The sequence below is a fragment of the Nerophis ophidion genome, linkage group LG03, assembly GCF_033978795.1.
Source record: "Nerophis ophidion isolate RoL-2023_Sa linkage group LG03, RoL_Noph_v1.0, whole genome shotgun sequence".
In the NCBI taxonomy this organism is placed as follows: domain Eukaryota; kingdom Metazoa; phylum Chordata; class Actinopteri; order Syngnathiformes; family Syngnathidae; genus Nerophis; species Nerophis ophidion.
The window spans coordinates 41,235,960-41,251,557 of record NC_084613.1 but is presented as its reverse complement, the minus strand read 5'-3'; the positions used below and the strand labels follow the sequence as shown (position 1 = coordinate 41,251,557).

At 40.7% G+C, this 15,598-nt stretch overlaps 1 protein-coding gene across 5 annotated transcripts in view; it reads right to left on the bottom strand.

The window, feature by feature from the left end:
• tdrd9 (tudor domain containing 9) overlaps positions 1–15,598 on the bottom strand; it is a 116,916-nt gene that overhangs the window by 17,650 nt on the left and 83,668 nt on the right. For 4 of the 5 annotated variants that reach the window (XM_061895204.1, XM_061895207.1, XM_061895208.1 and 1 more), the window contains 10 exons: positions 14,871–14,951; positions 14,638–14,802; positions 14,447–14,550; positions 14,264–14,374; positions 14,030–14,114; positions 13,908–13,965; positions 649–753; positions 478–575; positions 280–411; positions 17–179 (listed from right to left, as the gene is read on the bottom strand). In XM_061895204.1, coding sequence (XP_061751188.1) covers positions 17–179; positions 280–411; positions 478–575; positions 649–753; positions 13,908–13,965; positions 14,030–14,114; positions 14,264–14,374; positions 14,447–14,550; positions 14,638–14,802; positions 14,871–14,951 — 1,102 coding nt within the window. The remainder of the gene's footprint in view (positions 1–16; positions 180–279; positions 412–477; positions 576–648; positions 754–13,907; positions 13,966–14,029; positions 14,115–14,263; positions 14,375–14,446; positions 14,551–14,637; positions 14,803–14,870; positions 14,952–15,598) is intronic. The other variant, XM_061895205.1, reaches the window with a different exon arrangement.

Sequence of the window (15,598 nt, the reverse complement as noted above, 5' to 3'; positions counted from 1 at the left end):
ACATGGACAGGCCGACCTATGATTAGACACTCATCTAAGCAGCCGAAAACGTGTCCAAGGACAATCATCTTGCCGAGGTACAGGTCCACAGGTAAGTGGGCCAGCACACGACCCAGGAACGTAAGCTCACCATCCTCATTTAAAGATGTACCATCCTGTTTAGCAGAGAGGGCCCCCATCTAAGAAGTAAAGCAGCAAAATGTCCAGAGACAACTTGTTTATTATTGCAAGTTTGTCCTGAGCTGGTCATGAAATTCAGAAGATTACATAATCAGCCACCTCCTTTAGTTGGAGCACAGTCCTCACTATGTCTTTGAGGTTTGGGGGTGAGAGAGCTGTAGAGAGGAGGGACCGGGGGTCTCCCATGTCCAGGCGCTTCACCTTCAGTATGATGGTGGTCAAGGGGGCAAGCTGAGAGCAGACATTTAGCATCAGACTAATGCCGTAAAGAAACAATGACATATTTAAAGTACACACCAACATCTCAGGGATCATATAGTCCGGGATTTCGTTCTTCCAGAAGGCTTTGCTAACAAGGCGGTAACAGTAGCCCTTGGATACACGGCCTGCTCTTCCTGGAAGAGAGGACGTTGCCCTTAGTAGAAAATCAACATACGGTACCTTATGTTGGTGTTGCTGTCACTCTACCTCTACGTTGGTTGCAGTTGGTCTTTGATGCCCAGGTGAGACGTAAAGACTGGTAATTAGATTCTTTATCACAAACCAACCGACGGGCCAGGCAGAAATCGATGACTATTCACAAAAAACAAAAGCAGTAATATGAAAAAAATACTCTCTAAGTATTTTAGGACAACTGTGTGTGTGAGACAGTTTGACATAAACAGTCCAAAAAAATCAATCAATCATTTAAAATTAAATTGACTACATTACATTACACTTGCTATACTCTTTTTGATCATATTTGATCAATGAAAAGATTGTTGACGTTCACCTCTGTCCATTTTATAGCGTCTGATAGACGCTATTGCTATTAAATAGTCAAATATTTCAATGACAACAGTCAAAAAAAAAATTCCCAGGATGTCTAAACGCAGCTGATATATATGCAGATGTCTTGTATTTCATGCTGTGGTCACCCCCTTCTTCTTGTTCCATCTACGCATGAGACACATGTAGCGGGTAAATGATTTGCAGTTTGATTTTTTATAGGCAATTCAGAATTACATCATGGTTCTCTTAGTTCAACTGTCTCTCAAATGAAGCGATCGAAGTACATTTAATAGTTGTCTGAAAGTTTGTTCGATCATTTTATTATGTGTGGTATACATAAGGGCTCCACGGTGGCAGAGGGGTTAATGTGTCTGCTCACAAAACGAAGGTCCTGAGTAGTCCTGGGTTCAATCCCGGGCTCGGGATCTTTCTCTGTGGAGTTTGCTTGTCCTCCCCGTGAATACGTGGGTTCCCTCCGGGTACTCTGGCTTCCTCCCATTTCCAAAGACATGCACCTGGGGATAGGTTGATTGGCAACACTAAATTGGCCCTAGTGTGTGAATGTGAGTGTGAATGTTGTCTGTCTATATGTGTTGGCTCTGCGATGAGATGGTGACTTGTCTAGGGTCTACCCCGCCTTCCGCCCGATCATAGCTGAGAGATAGGTACCAGCGCCCCCTGCGACTCCAAAGGGAATAAGCGGTAGAGAATGGATGGATGGTATACACAACATCCAAACTTTAAAAGGGAACTGCACTTTATTGGAATGTTGCCCATCGTTAATCATTATGAGAGACAAAACGACAGATGCATTTTTTATGCATTACAAATATTAAATAAATGCAATCAAATGTCAGCTTACTATTGAACCTATGGGAGCTGCTCTATTCTGCCTAGAAAACCCTTAAAAAAACATCCAAACACCTCTATAAATGTTTTATATACTAAGCCTGGGTAGAAAATAAGCGGTAGAAAATGGATGGATGGATGGAGACAGCTCACTGGTAAGTGCTGCTATTTGAGCTATTTTTAGAACAGGCCAGCGGGCGACTCATCTGGTCCTCATGGGCGACCTGGTGCCCGTGGGCACCGCGTTGGTGACCCCTGATTTAGTCTATGTTAGCTGCTACATGCTAACTAGTTGCACAGTGTGATACTCGCAAACCAGTGGCCCCGCATAGCTGCACAAAGAATCAAAGAAAATGAGGACAAGTTAATTCACCCCTTTCTTTTCATTCCGCTATGGTAAAAACGTGCGTAGCCCTTAAAAGCGACAAAAAGTGTGAATGCTCTTAAAGCATGCACATGGCCATTTATCGATGTTGGATAACTCACCGACTTTAATTGACACATAGTCCGCGTTAGCGCTTATTAAAACATTATCACTTATACTTGGTTAATTTTCAAGTCCATCCATCCATCCGTTTACTACCGCTTGTCCCTTTCGGGGTCGCGGGGGGTGCTGGATATTCAAGTCAAGCAATGTAAATTAAGTATTTTTGCCGTTTTTTGGATAGGTTTTTACAGGTGACAGAGGACTTCCCAATGGCTCCGCTGTAAGCTGACTTTTTTTTTACGTGTATTTACGAGTTAGAATGCATTAAAAAATACATCTGTCGTCATGTCTTTCATATTGAATATAGACGAATCAAAATTCCAATGAATGTGCAGTTCTCCTTTAAAGATAAAATAATGTCTGACCTTCCCAGAGCGCTGGACTTATTTCAGCCTTCAAAAGCGCGTAAGAGAGAAAGTACTTATGTAGATGTGAGAATACACGGAAGACCAGATTTGACAAGGAACGTGCACATTTAAGGCTTGCTTCACCCAGAAAGTGCATCTTGGATAAAGGCGCGCAGTGACAGACCAAGTAGGAGAACGCTGTGCAGCGAGAATCTGCGCAGTCGCACACTATTTTTTTACACTGAAGCACTTGGGGAATTTACGACCCTTAATAAATACTAGATACCTTGCTCGTCTATACTAAACCATAGCATACAAACTTTACATAAAGCCATTTTACAAAACCAAGGGGGTGTACACCATAAATACAAGTATTGTAAAGCAGAAAAGCAAAGAAAAAAGACAAACTAAAACATAATTTTAAAAAAAGGAAAATTATACAAAATGAGATGAAAAACGTATCTTAATATCATTCAGTCAAAAAAAAAGATAGAAACTAAAAAACAAACTCCAAAGAAAAGGAGAGCAAAGTCTCATACTATGTTAAAAGCCAATGAGCAAAAGTGGGTTTTAAGTTGGGTCTTAAAAGTGGTCAAATAAGGGGCCTGTCTCACATGAAGAGGATAATGTTCCAGAGTTTGGATGGTTGTTCTCATTTATCGAGGTCAGGGAATTCAATCATATGCAACTGGACTGTAAAGTTTGTCTTAGAATACGTTTAACCCTTCATCCAAGTAGGCTTCATCAATTCATTCTCATAAACTAAGATTGGTCATATCTAGTCTAGATGCTGGTGCCAAAGCCCCAACTATTTGTCCTCCAATTCAAGGAGGGTGTGCCCAGGCAGGGATGGGTTGGCCCTATTGTACAAACCCCGTTTCCATACGAGTTGGGAAATTGTGTTAGATGTAAATATAAACGGAATACAATGATTTGCAAATTATTTTTAACCCAAATTCAGTTGAATATGCTACAAAGAAAACATATTTGATGTTCAAACTGATAAACTTTTTTTTTTTTAGCAAAAAATATCATTAACTTTAGAATTTGATGCCAGCAGCACGTGACAAAGAAGTTGGGAGAGGTGGCAATAAATACTGATAACGTTGAGGAATGCTCATCAAACACTTATTTGGAACATCCCACAGGTGTGCAGGCTAATTGGGTACAGGTGAGTGCCATGGTTGGGTATAAAAACAGCTTCCCAAAAAATGTTCAGTCTTTCAGAAGAAAGGATGGGGCGAGATACACCCCTTTGTCCACAAATGCGTGAGCAAATAGTCAAACAGTTTAAGAACAACATTTCTCAAAGTGCAATTGCAAGAAATTTAGGGATTTCAACATCTACGGTCCATAATATCATCAAAAGGTTCAGAGAATCTGGAGAAATCACTCCACGTAAGCGGCATGGCCGGACACAAACATTGAATGACCATGACCTTCGATCCCTCAGACGGAACTGTATCAAAACAGACATCAATCTCTAAAAGGATATCACCACATGGGCTCAGGAACACCTCAGAGAACCATTGTCACTACATACAGTTCGTGACTACGTCTGTAAGTGCAAGTTAAAGCTCTACTATGCAAAGCGAAAGCCATTTATCAACAACATCCAGAAACGTCGAGCTGTAATTAGACACCCCCAACATGCTTCAAAACTCACCAAATTTTACACACACTTCAGGACTGGCGAAAATTGCCATCTAATAAAAAACCAAACCCCAAAAATCAAAATTGCGCTCTAGCGCCCCATAGAAAAAAAACTCAGACAAAACTACTTATAACTTTTGTTAGGAATGTCGTAGAGACATGAAACAAAAACCTCTATGTAGGTCTGACTTACAACTACATTTCATACACACACTTCCTTCAGCAAAAATCAATAGGAAGTTGGCAAAAACCCCTTCAAAACAAAATTTAAAAAAAAAGTCATTTTTGCCAGTGTGTTGATGTTAAGATATTACATCGAGTTGGTAAGTCTGTTTGCTAATAGTAGCTACTATCCATCCATCTTTTAACGCTTATCCGGGTTTGGGTCGCGGGGGCAGCAGCCAAAGCGGTCCCGTCCATCGCTGCAGAGAAGGTAGGTACACTAGACAAAAGTATTAGGACACTTAGGACTACCACTGGACAAAAGTATTGGGACACTTAGGACTAACACTAGGCAAAAGTATTGGGACACTTAGGACTAACAGTAGACAATGACAATGTGAAATGGAATTACTTCATTTTTGTCCTCACAATTCCACACACAATACCCTATAATGACAACGTACCTCGACATCTGGGAAAATCGACTCGCAGTAAAGGGTTCGAAACCGATCGTCGGGGACGATAGATACTGAGACAAAAGAGACACAATGGCCAAAGAGTGTGACGGATAGGAACGTGAAAATGTGATCAATCGTTACTGTTTAATGATCAATTTAATGTACTGTTGTCGACAATAAAATTAACGAGTTTAAAAAAAAAAAAGAAAAGAAAAGAAAAAAAACGGTTCTTGAAAGGGGTAAGAGGGTGTTTACAACACTCGTAAAGTAGTGAACTCAAACGTTTGGTAAATTAAGAAAAGTGACAAATGAAGGTATTCGTAAATGTTATTCGTGTGTCAGCATCTGCGGTTGGTTGTGGTTCGCTGCAAGTTTGTTTGTTTGTTTTTTTGGTTGGTTGTGAACTCCTAAAACTGAAATACATCTGTGTTTTATAGTTGTTCTTATAACATTTAGTTCAGAAATTATATGAGTGAATGATCCATCCATTTAGTTATCTTCCTCCGCTTATCAGAGGTTGGGTCGCGGGGGCAGCAACCGAAGCAGGGAGGCCCAGTGACTTCACTGCCACCGGGCCATTTAGAGTAGGTGAGAGTGGGAATGATAAATGTTGTTGGTTATTATTAAGGTTTGATACAGCTGTGCTTCTGGGTGAGATATTTGAGGTAAGAGTTGTCTTAGAAACAAGGGCATCTGAAAGAAAAAAAAAAAAGTCGCCACACTCTCTGCTCCAGTCAAAACAAACCGTTTCCTAAACGTTAAACATTCTAATCAGAGAACATACTAAGCTATGAGAGCTTAAGTAAACAGACAACAAGCGAACCACAAAGAATAATTTAAATAAATGCGTGCTTTTATTTTGTAGAATATCACACACGACAGGAAGTCAGAATGCACAACTAACTGATAGACACAAAGGATAATCTCATTAATTTATAGATAATCCAAAACTTGTGCAATTCAACGGATTCATAGATAATCTTAAATTGATTTAAAAAGTTACTTAAATATACATAAAGTACTGCGTATAATAATTGAAATAGAGGTATTGATTAACATTTAATGGGACAATTAATGTTGTGGTTTTAAACGTGATATGCATAATTGGGCTAAGCAGGATGAGGACGATAAGGCGAATGACAGAGTAACAAGGAAACAACTCCTTAATTTATAAATCACTGAAGCAAAAATGTCAAAATAACCGAAAGGTCAGAAATCAGCTAAAGTATATTCAGCAGTGGGTGACCTTCCTTTTGAGTTTCAGCAGGCGGAGAAAAGAATCCTCAACAGATGTGAGAACAGGCAGATGGACTTGAGTGGTGGAAAACGCGGTGCTTCGAGGCAAGTCCGGGGTGGAAACTGTTTTGCCTGTGACCAACCTGGTCACTGGGTTCAAGACTGTCCTAACATTTCCGAACAGGAAAGGTCCCGTCATGCCGCCAGACAAACACGAAGGCGTGGCAGAGGGCGCCCACAACAGAAGCCCCAGCAGGAAATACAGACAGGCCCCATGCTGGACATAAGTGTCACCGGACAATGTTATAAGTTTGTGATTGACACTGGTGCCACCCACTCTTCCCTGAATGCTGAGGTAACAAAGAAACTGTGTGCTTCTCTTTTGAAGGTTGAAGGCATCGCTGATGTCATAAGAATGTTACCTGTCACCAGACCACTTCCGGTTCAAATTGCTGGACACACACTGAAACACCCCTTCGTGGTCGACCTGCACACACCGTGCCAGCTTGGTTATGACCTGCTTTACAAATTGTACCCTGACATTCAATATCACACAGAAGGGACCTTACAGGTGTTACCTGACGGTACGGCCACCAAGGTGCGGCACCACTATCAAGGCACCTCCATGAGCATGAGCTCATAGTATAGCTTGAAGCATCAAAATTGGCTTTCGCCTGCTGAGTACCTCAACTCCTGCTGCAACTGTTCTATCAGTGAAAACCCTGGCTGACTGAGCTGTTTCCGTGTGCACCACCACCCGACCCGCCATGTGTTATGATCACAAGTAGACGACTCATACCAGGAGGCCTTTTGACTCCTTTTAATAAATATATATATATATATATATATATATATATATATATATATATATATATATATATATATATATATATGTATATATATATATATATATATATATATATATATATATATATATATATATATATATGTTGGAACCCAAGGTGTGGCTACTCATGTTGACATATCTTTGCAACAACTAGCATGGTATAACATGGACACAAATGATGTCCCACATTGTTCCATTGCTCTCTGTCCCGCCTACAAAAACCTAAGACTTAGGTCCAATGATGGAACCGACACACAAATACCACATTTTTAATTGTTTCAGTTGTCTGTTAAACACATAGATATGGGCTGTGCTTTGGACACCCCGGCTGTAGGCTACAAGGAGCTAGCAGCTACAAAACAGCTGAGCTAAAACTACACATGACATTTAAGCATATCAAATAATTATAGTTGCTTATTACATGCACAAAGTCGTCAAGACAGAAGTCTAATTGAAAGTATTCGGTAACAAACGTGTCCGCATCATTCAACTTTCTACAACATGAGCTTGACTTAACGAATTAATTGGGCCACCAGGTGTGGTAGAATGTCAAATTACTATTGCAAAAGCATCCACCACAAGGTTAGTGTTTTTCTAGCATTTGTGTCAATATAAATATAAGCATATTTTGTCGCTTTCACCATATTGAATAATTTAATACTATCAGCTAAACTTTTTCTTAGATGTTTCTGAAAGTGAAAGTATTACAAACACAGTCCCTTTTTTCAAAAACAGAAGGGGGAGGAGTTAAGGGTAGACTGAGACTCCTTACAACAAAATCGACAATCATCCGACTGACAATTTCCAGTTTTAACATTTTTCAGTTAAAAACATAAAGTCAAGTTTAGAAGTGGTAATAAAATTATTGATTAAAAAAAATTATTTGTTATTCAGAGACCTGACATTCAACAGACCCATCCTGATGGTGTTATTGACAGGCTTCGATGTTGGCTTTGATTAGGAGAAGATAGGAATGAGTATTCAGGTAAGCAGGGTGGCCAAGTTTCCCAATGGGAAACTTGGTTGTCACAACAGGAATGTAGAAGGTGCCATGATTTGGTGTAGGCAAGACTGCTGTCAGGGTGAGGCGGGGTTTGCCGTAAGGGGAAAGTGAGGTAGTTTTAACATTTTTTCAGTGGGTTAAAAGTTATAAGTACATTTAATTTGAAAATTACGATTTTGCACATCGATAGTGTTTTAGTAGATTAATCTGGAATATGGAGGTGGTGAGGTAACGTCTGTGTAAAGTTTGTGATTTCATTGATATGATCAATCAGGTACAAGGGAAAAGGTACTTGCTGACTTGCGTTGACAATTACAGTGGTTGGCCGGAAGCAACCACCACCTAAAAAGAGGATGCTAAATCATTAATAAAATGGCTTGTTAATGACCTAATAGCCCGACATTGTTACCCCAAAAAGATTAGGTCAGATAACGGCACGCATTTTAAAAATGCTCACTTAGCCTTGGTCGAAAAGGCTCTCGGACTAGAACACAGGTTCGGTTCGGTGTACCATCCTCAGTCCAAAGGTAAGGTCGAGAGAATGAACAAGAATAAAAAACAATTGGCTAAAATCTGTGCACAGACCAAATTGAGGTGGGTTGATGCGTTACCATTGGCTTTAATGACCATGAACAAAACAGTTTTTTCACCCTTTGAACTGCACACAGATCAGTCCTTCACAGATCCAGCCGCCCCCCCTGGAAGGAGGAATAAGCGTAGAACCAAAATGGTACGTTGAGCAAATTCAGAATTATGTGCCAGTTCCTCTGTGCAGATTCGAGGATGACAGCCCGCCACTCCAATTTCCCTTCCGCCCGCTGAGAGTGGGTCAAGATCAAGGTCATCAGGCACAAGTGGTCGGAGCCCAGGTGGACCGGTCTCTACAAGATCGTGGAACGGACTGGCAGATGTCACTGCCGACATCGCCACATCACCGGCCCAACTCGCCCTCGTAGCAGAACTTACACGCATAGTCTCACAGCCCAGAAGACGACGCTGAGAGAGATCTCCCCCGTTGAGCTGCCGTCTACCGTCGTGTAGATCTACCAGACCTGTTCAACTGCTGTATCATAAATCCTGAGCTATCAAATATCCTTACTTGAGACCAACCTATGTACTCGATGTTATACAACTTCTCTTACTGGTTTTCAGCATAACTATTGGTGTCGCTACAATAAGTGAAAAGTTTGATGTTTATCCCAGTTTCGTAACCTAAATTACTCTGATTTTGATAGACGAAAGGCAAGATGTTACACCCAGCAGTATTCCCTGACAGACTGGTACTTAGGCTTGTTCTAACGTCCTTGTGCCTCAGTCCTTCCTTCCTGACGACAGTGACTGACAAGTGTCTTAGAACATAGGGCGGACTTTAAATAGACTGGATCAGCAAGACATACTTTTTTGACCTGTGCAGTGTGATTGATTGCGAGGGACATAGTAGCTATTACCGTGGTAGTAACCTCTATTTTTGATACGACGCAAATCTGAGCTATTGGTGTCGGCAGCAGAATACATACTCTAGGGTGTGGTGCCCTTGGTGGAAGCAGGTAACCCACTATATAGGGCATTGGCATCCCACTGGCCCCTATTATTACATCAAAACTACTCGGGAAGGAATGACCTTCCAGAGGAACTTTGATCGTTCCCAGAACCCCATCGCTCTTACAAATGCCAACGTGGGTGTCATGCCCAATTGGCCCAGTCCGTTTTATGTTGAGTTAGGGGTTGACCAGACTGGTACAGACTCTAAAGAGAGTTTAAAATTAATGTCCTTGAGAGGGCGTTAACTACCTCTGCCCCCTCTGTAGAACCTAGAGTGCCACTCCACCTCGGTGACGTTTCAAAGGCTCTCACATCTGTATATACTAATGACATCACCAATGAAGACCTGGTAGCTTTGACCCTGGGAGTGGGTGCAGGCAACCTGTGGCTGAAGTGAATGACTAGGGTGGCCAAGAGCCAAAACATGGGTGATTGTGTTGCTTGTTCCGCTGGCCGTCCCTTCCCCACACTTACTCCGCCCCTTTTAAGTTGACTGACATAAATGGCTCAAACTGTCTTATCTCCTTGTTTTCTGTACCAATGCCGCCAGGGTGTGATTTGTTGGTTATTTGTTGAAAATTTCACTCGACGTCTTCCCTTTGTGGCCCAAAACATGACTTACACGTGTTATCAATTCACAGGACCCTCTTCGTACCCCAACAAATTGGGTGACATTGACCCTTCCTGGTGCACCACACTGAAAGATGGCTCCAAAATAGGCCCTATGGTTAGACTGGTGACCCCTCTCACCCTAGTGGGTACCAAATTAACACCTCTTGGAACTCCTATTTCAGTGGCCTCTTTAACTTCCCGCCGACGCCGTCATGCTCTATCTAGGAGTGTAAGGGGCTCCTTTGAATTGATGAGAAACCCTGATGGTGTTTACTTTGATGCAATAGGGCAACCAAGGGGGGTCCCCAGACGACATAAATTATGCTGTGAAACCTGTGCAGGTTTCAAGAACCTTCCTAACATTGGTGCTAATTTCCCTGTGACTGCTAATAAAAATGTAGAGCGCATTAACTCTGTTTTTATAATCTGTTGAGACTGACCAACCTGACTCGTGACGGTGTTGAGGGACTTGCTGAACAACTTGCCCCGACCTCCCTCAGGCCATCCATTGCTATGTCTCTGAAGGGGGTCAAGCAAAGTGATGACTTTCGAGAATGGCTAGTTTCCCTCGCTGACCATGACGACTTTGACGTGGACTCCCTCCATCTAACTACCATGTAACTATTATTTTATTTTAGTGCGACATTGCTAAAACTTTAAGGTGGTGCGTGCTTTAGAAGTTTTGTATTTGTGTTAGAGACCTGTTGTAGAATATCTGAAGGGGGATTGACGGAGATAGATATCTTCATATATCCATATTTTAGAGTTATTTCTTTATATTCATAGTCATATTTTAAAACAGCTAGTGTTCCTCCATTTGTTCTCTCTGTTTGCCCGCAAGTGAACTGTGTGTTAGCCTTGGAGCTTTGGAATGTAGGAAGTCAGAGTACTCCCGGAATATCTTAACTCTAGTTGAGAAAAGAGCCTGTATGCCTCATCTGGGGAGGGGGTGGGGGAGCGGGTTGCATATTCAAGAGGTAGTCTCTTCCTGTTAGAATGTTAGATCAATTTGGGCAATGCGATTGAAAGGTTGTATCTAAATTGGTCTCCCAGAGCTTTGGAATAAAATATCATATCCTACTCATTGTCTGGGATTAATTGAGAATCACCTTGTGTCATTGAAAAGAACTTGGGAGAAGACCGGCAGTTTAAATTCCCAGCAGAGGAACGCCTGGTCCAACGCAACAGTACACATATGTATTTATATGAATTAGGGGTGTCCCGATACCAATGATTTGGTACCGGTAATAAAATGTTTATCGCTACTTTTCCAAACTTTTAAACATTTGGTATTGCACTGTTCACTTTTACATGAAAAAATCTGACACAGGTCACAGATGGGCAAAACCAAATCGGAATTGACCTGGAGTGTGAACACAGCATAATTTCAGTTACCGGTATCTGTAATGGCAAAATACGTCCATTTTCAGTTCCTACACTGACTTAAAACATTATGGTGAGTAAAAGAGGCAGTAAATTATTTGATATTCTCTTTCCACAATTTGTAAACTCTTGTGTGAAGTTGGCCGTCCCACCCCTCAAAAAACTCTAATGAAATAGTCCCATGCGTTTGTGCTGCTTTGTGCAGTTGAAAAGGTTGTTTGTGCAGTTTCATTTAAGATTATTTTATAGGTCAATATATGTTCATTCATCCTCCCATTTTCCAAATTAACTTCAAATCAAGCCAAAATAGTCTCATTCGTTTGTGCTACAAATATTTTTGGTTTAACTATCATAGTACAAGTTATTACCATTTTTTTTTAAACAATTTTTTAAAAATGATTTTTATGTTAATTTGATTTAAGTTATTGCATATAAACAGTCTTAACTATGTCAAAACCTCCCCAAACCAGTCCCAATCATTTGTGCTGTGTTTGTGCTGGTTTGTGCAGTTAAAACGGTTGATAATTTTCTGAGTTATTAAAGATTATTTTCTAGGTCAATCAAAGGTCAACCAGATTGTAGCATTTACTCAATGTGTACGTTATTACTGCATATGAAATATAAACATTGTAGCACTAATTCAATGTGCAAAAATGTTTGTGCAAATTAGAACATCAAATACAAATTTAACATTTAAAGATGAGTGCAGAACAAGAATAAACGTAAACACTAACCATAATTTATGAAAAAAAATCTCTAGTCCTTTGTGTACAACACACCATGTGGGCACATCTTTGATTTTTCTGATGCTGCTTATACACCACTTCGCAGGTCATCATACAGCTCCCAGACACATGCAGCCCTTTTGCAGTAGGATACATTACATCCAAGAGAATCCAAGGTCAAGCCTGCCCGAAAAGCAATGACTTCCCTCAATGTGAAGGCCTGTCCTTGAAGCACAATTTTGCAGGACAATTCACACAAGGGAAGCCCTCTCTGGTGAAAAACCCTTTGTGCTGGAGTTGCTGAGCAATGGCTGCCAAGGTCAGTGTCAATCCAAACAAGTTCTCCAAGTCTGTAGCTATGGATAAACCTCGCTGCCCATTGAGTCCGAAAACTGAGGCCTTCTTCCACAGCAGTTGCAAGATGAGAGATGCCACAAGTCTGGAGGACACCAATGGAGGTAGAGATAAATGCAACTTTGTTTGCTTAGGTTGCAAATAAACACTTGCAATGTTTTGCAATGTTCTCTGTATCATAGCAGAGATGTTGCAATGTGTATTTATTTGTAGCGTACCACATGTTAGTTGCACAGCTTCAAACAGTTTATCAGTCTTGCCCTCTCTATGTAGACCTGTTGGGTCACACCCTTTGTGGCGATGGCTTTTGAACTGGTTGCTGTGCTTGTTGCAAAATACATTTTCAAAAGAAATACTGTCGCAGAAAGAACTACATATGCAAATGCACAAGTGTTTAGCACAAAGGCTATTGATTTATAGACTTTAAAAGGCTGCTGACGGTTTCCAACTTTTATCAATTGCAGCTTTACTTTTTTGTGGCCCACAGATGAAACTGCATGCAGCCATTCTTAACAAGGAGAGAACTCATCTTCCTTTTCTTGTGTGGAACCACTTGGCTTCTCAAGTTTTCCACAGCATCTTCATCTGTTGGGTATGTGCTTGGGGCAGCATCACAACCCTAACACAAGTAGGCATCCTTTTATCTCTTCTGTTCTACAGTGGACGCAGGGTCAATGGCAGCATTGCAGTTTTTTTTTTAGCAGAACAAATCTGCATATTTCCTTTGATGGAGATAAGATGGCGAGCAATAAAACGATCCGCCCTTATAGGTAAGTTTTCGTGTTTGAAATTACCTTTTGCATTTTTGAATTTCATCTTCGGCTGAACTTGCAGTGACGCTGGTGCTGTGGAGTAGTGGCACCGTTATAAGTAACTTGCATGTGTCATTACTGTATATGGGGAATTATCTCAGGGAGGAAGTTATTGTCACAATCCCCATCAGCCATGGTAAGTGATTTGCTCTTTTCACATATTTCAGTTGTCCAATCAGCCTGGATCTGAACACATGCATCCACATTTTCCTGTTCTTCACCCTTGTCATCTAGAATGGCGAAACACTTTTGTGCACTGTGTGCTCTGAGGTATTTTACTCTTAAGAACAAAGGGGCTGGGTAACCTTTGGTTGACCTATAAAATAATCTTAATATTTAAGAAACATGAACAGCACAAACAACCATTTCAACTGCAGAAACTAGCACAAACAAATGAGACTATTTTAAAAGAGTTTTGCGAGGGGCCAACTTCATACAGGTTTTGGCAATCCCTGGGTAAGACCAAACTGAGGTAAAAGAACCTACCATATTTGACATCAGGCACAGTCACTGAACTTTCTGCAATGTTGGTGGAAAGTATAATCTGCAAAGGTCCAAGCAGACATTTAGAACAAATCAATAAATATCCCGCATATAAAAAGGTATACCTTTCTGTATCCAGGAACAGGAGGCAGGAAAACACCATACTGCTCCTCCATAGTCACAGAGGAATGAAGGGGATAAACCTGTAACCTGTAGGTTTGTATTAACTTGAGATGGGTTCAAGGGATTCAAACAATAAAACAAGTAAAGCTAATATGATCAATTTGGGCAATGCGATATAACAGCAAAATGTTTATTTGAACATAAAAAGGATGCTACTATGTAGAAAAAAAGTTGACCTTTTGCGGACCAGCTTGGCCAAGGCTTGATGCATGTAGGTTATCTCATGTAAGCCGGGAAGGAAAACAAGGACACTGCCTCTCTCTGAGAGGCGTACGCCATCATCATCGCTGATGCAAAAAACAGCATTTTTCAACCCATTAGTGCATTTAAAGCTACAAAACGAGAACTGGAGTTTTCACCTGGAATCTTGGCCTTCCATCTTGTCAAAGCTCTGGATGAGACTGATAGCAAGATCATACATCTGAGCTGAAATGTGAGGGTCGTCTAAATGGGCTGAATCCACCTGGTAAAAAGACAAATTAAAACACGTCTTTGGAAAAACACAATGACCAAGGACAGAATAATCAACAAGAATTAAGAAGTGCTTTACATTATAGAGACTTAAATGCTGAAGGTCTTCGAGGTAAAAATCCTCAATGCCATAAGGTGCCCCCTCCACTTCAAACACATAGGCTGGGCTCATCTTTCCACGAATTGGAGAACTGAAGTAATCTGCAAACTGTCTGCAGTTGATTGTGGCTGACATGAGTATGATCTGGAAGAGTATCGATTCCATTAGTGATGGATCAACAAGTTGAAATAATGTTCTGATTTCGCAGTTACCTTCACGTAACGAGAGTTGGAGTTGAGAAGTTTTCTCAAGACAAGCAAAAGAAAGTCCATCTCCTCAGTGCGCTCATGAACCTTGAAAAATTACATTGTACATAGTGATAGACAATTAATTAAATTTTAATTTTCAATTTTTATTGTGGCTTCTCACTCTTATGAAAATATAATAACAAAAAAAAAGATTAATGGGCCACACAACGTTCTTGCAAATTCTGGAGCTTGTGACAGTGAAACAGAATGAGTGAAAAAAGAGCATGTCTACTAGAACTTTGGAATTTCCCCATGGTTGCCATTTTTATTTGATACAGCGCTAGTATGCCTAATCAATAATCACTAAACTCAACAGAAGAGTGTGGCGTAAGATTTCTGGGTTTGCGTAACCGCGGACAGACTCACATAATTGGCCAATAATACAGAATCCACTGATAAACGCAAAACAATATCAGGGGAAATGTTCATAAATGTAAGTGAAAGGCTTTCATTGTGAAAAGAGATAGTTATTTGGGAAAATAAAGAGTCCAGTAGTGCTATTTTTTTCCCTGACACACTCAAATGTCGGCCGACTTGAACTCAACAATGTCGAGACAGCGACTTGAAACAGCAACTAAACTACGACGCTAAATCTCGCAGGAACAATCCATACACCCACAACACATCTTATCTGCTTGTGTTGTTGTAACATCATCGATGTTACAATAATCTACAAACAGATGTCACAACCT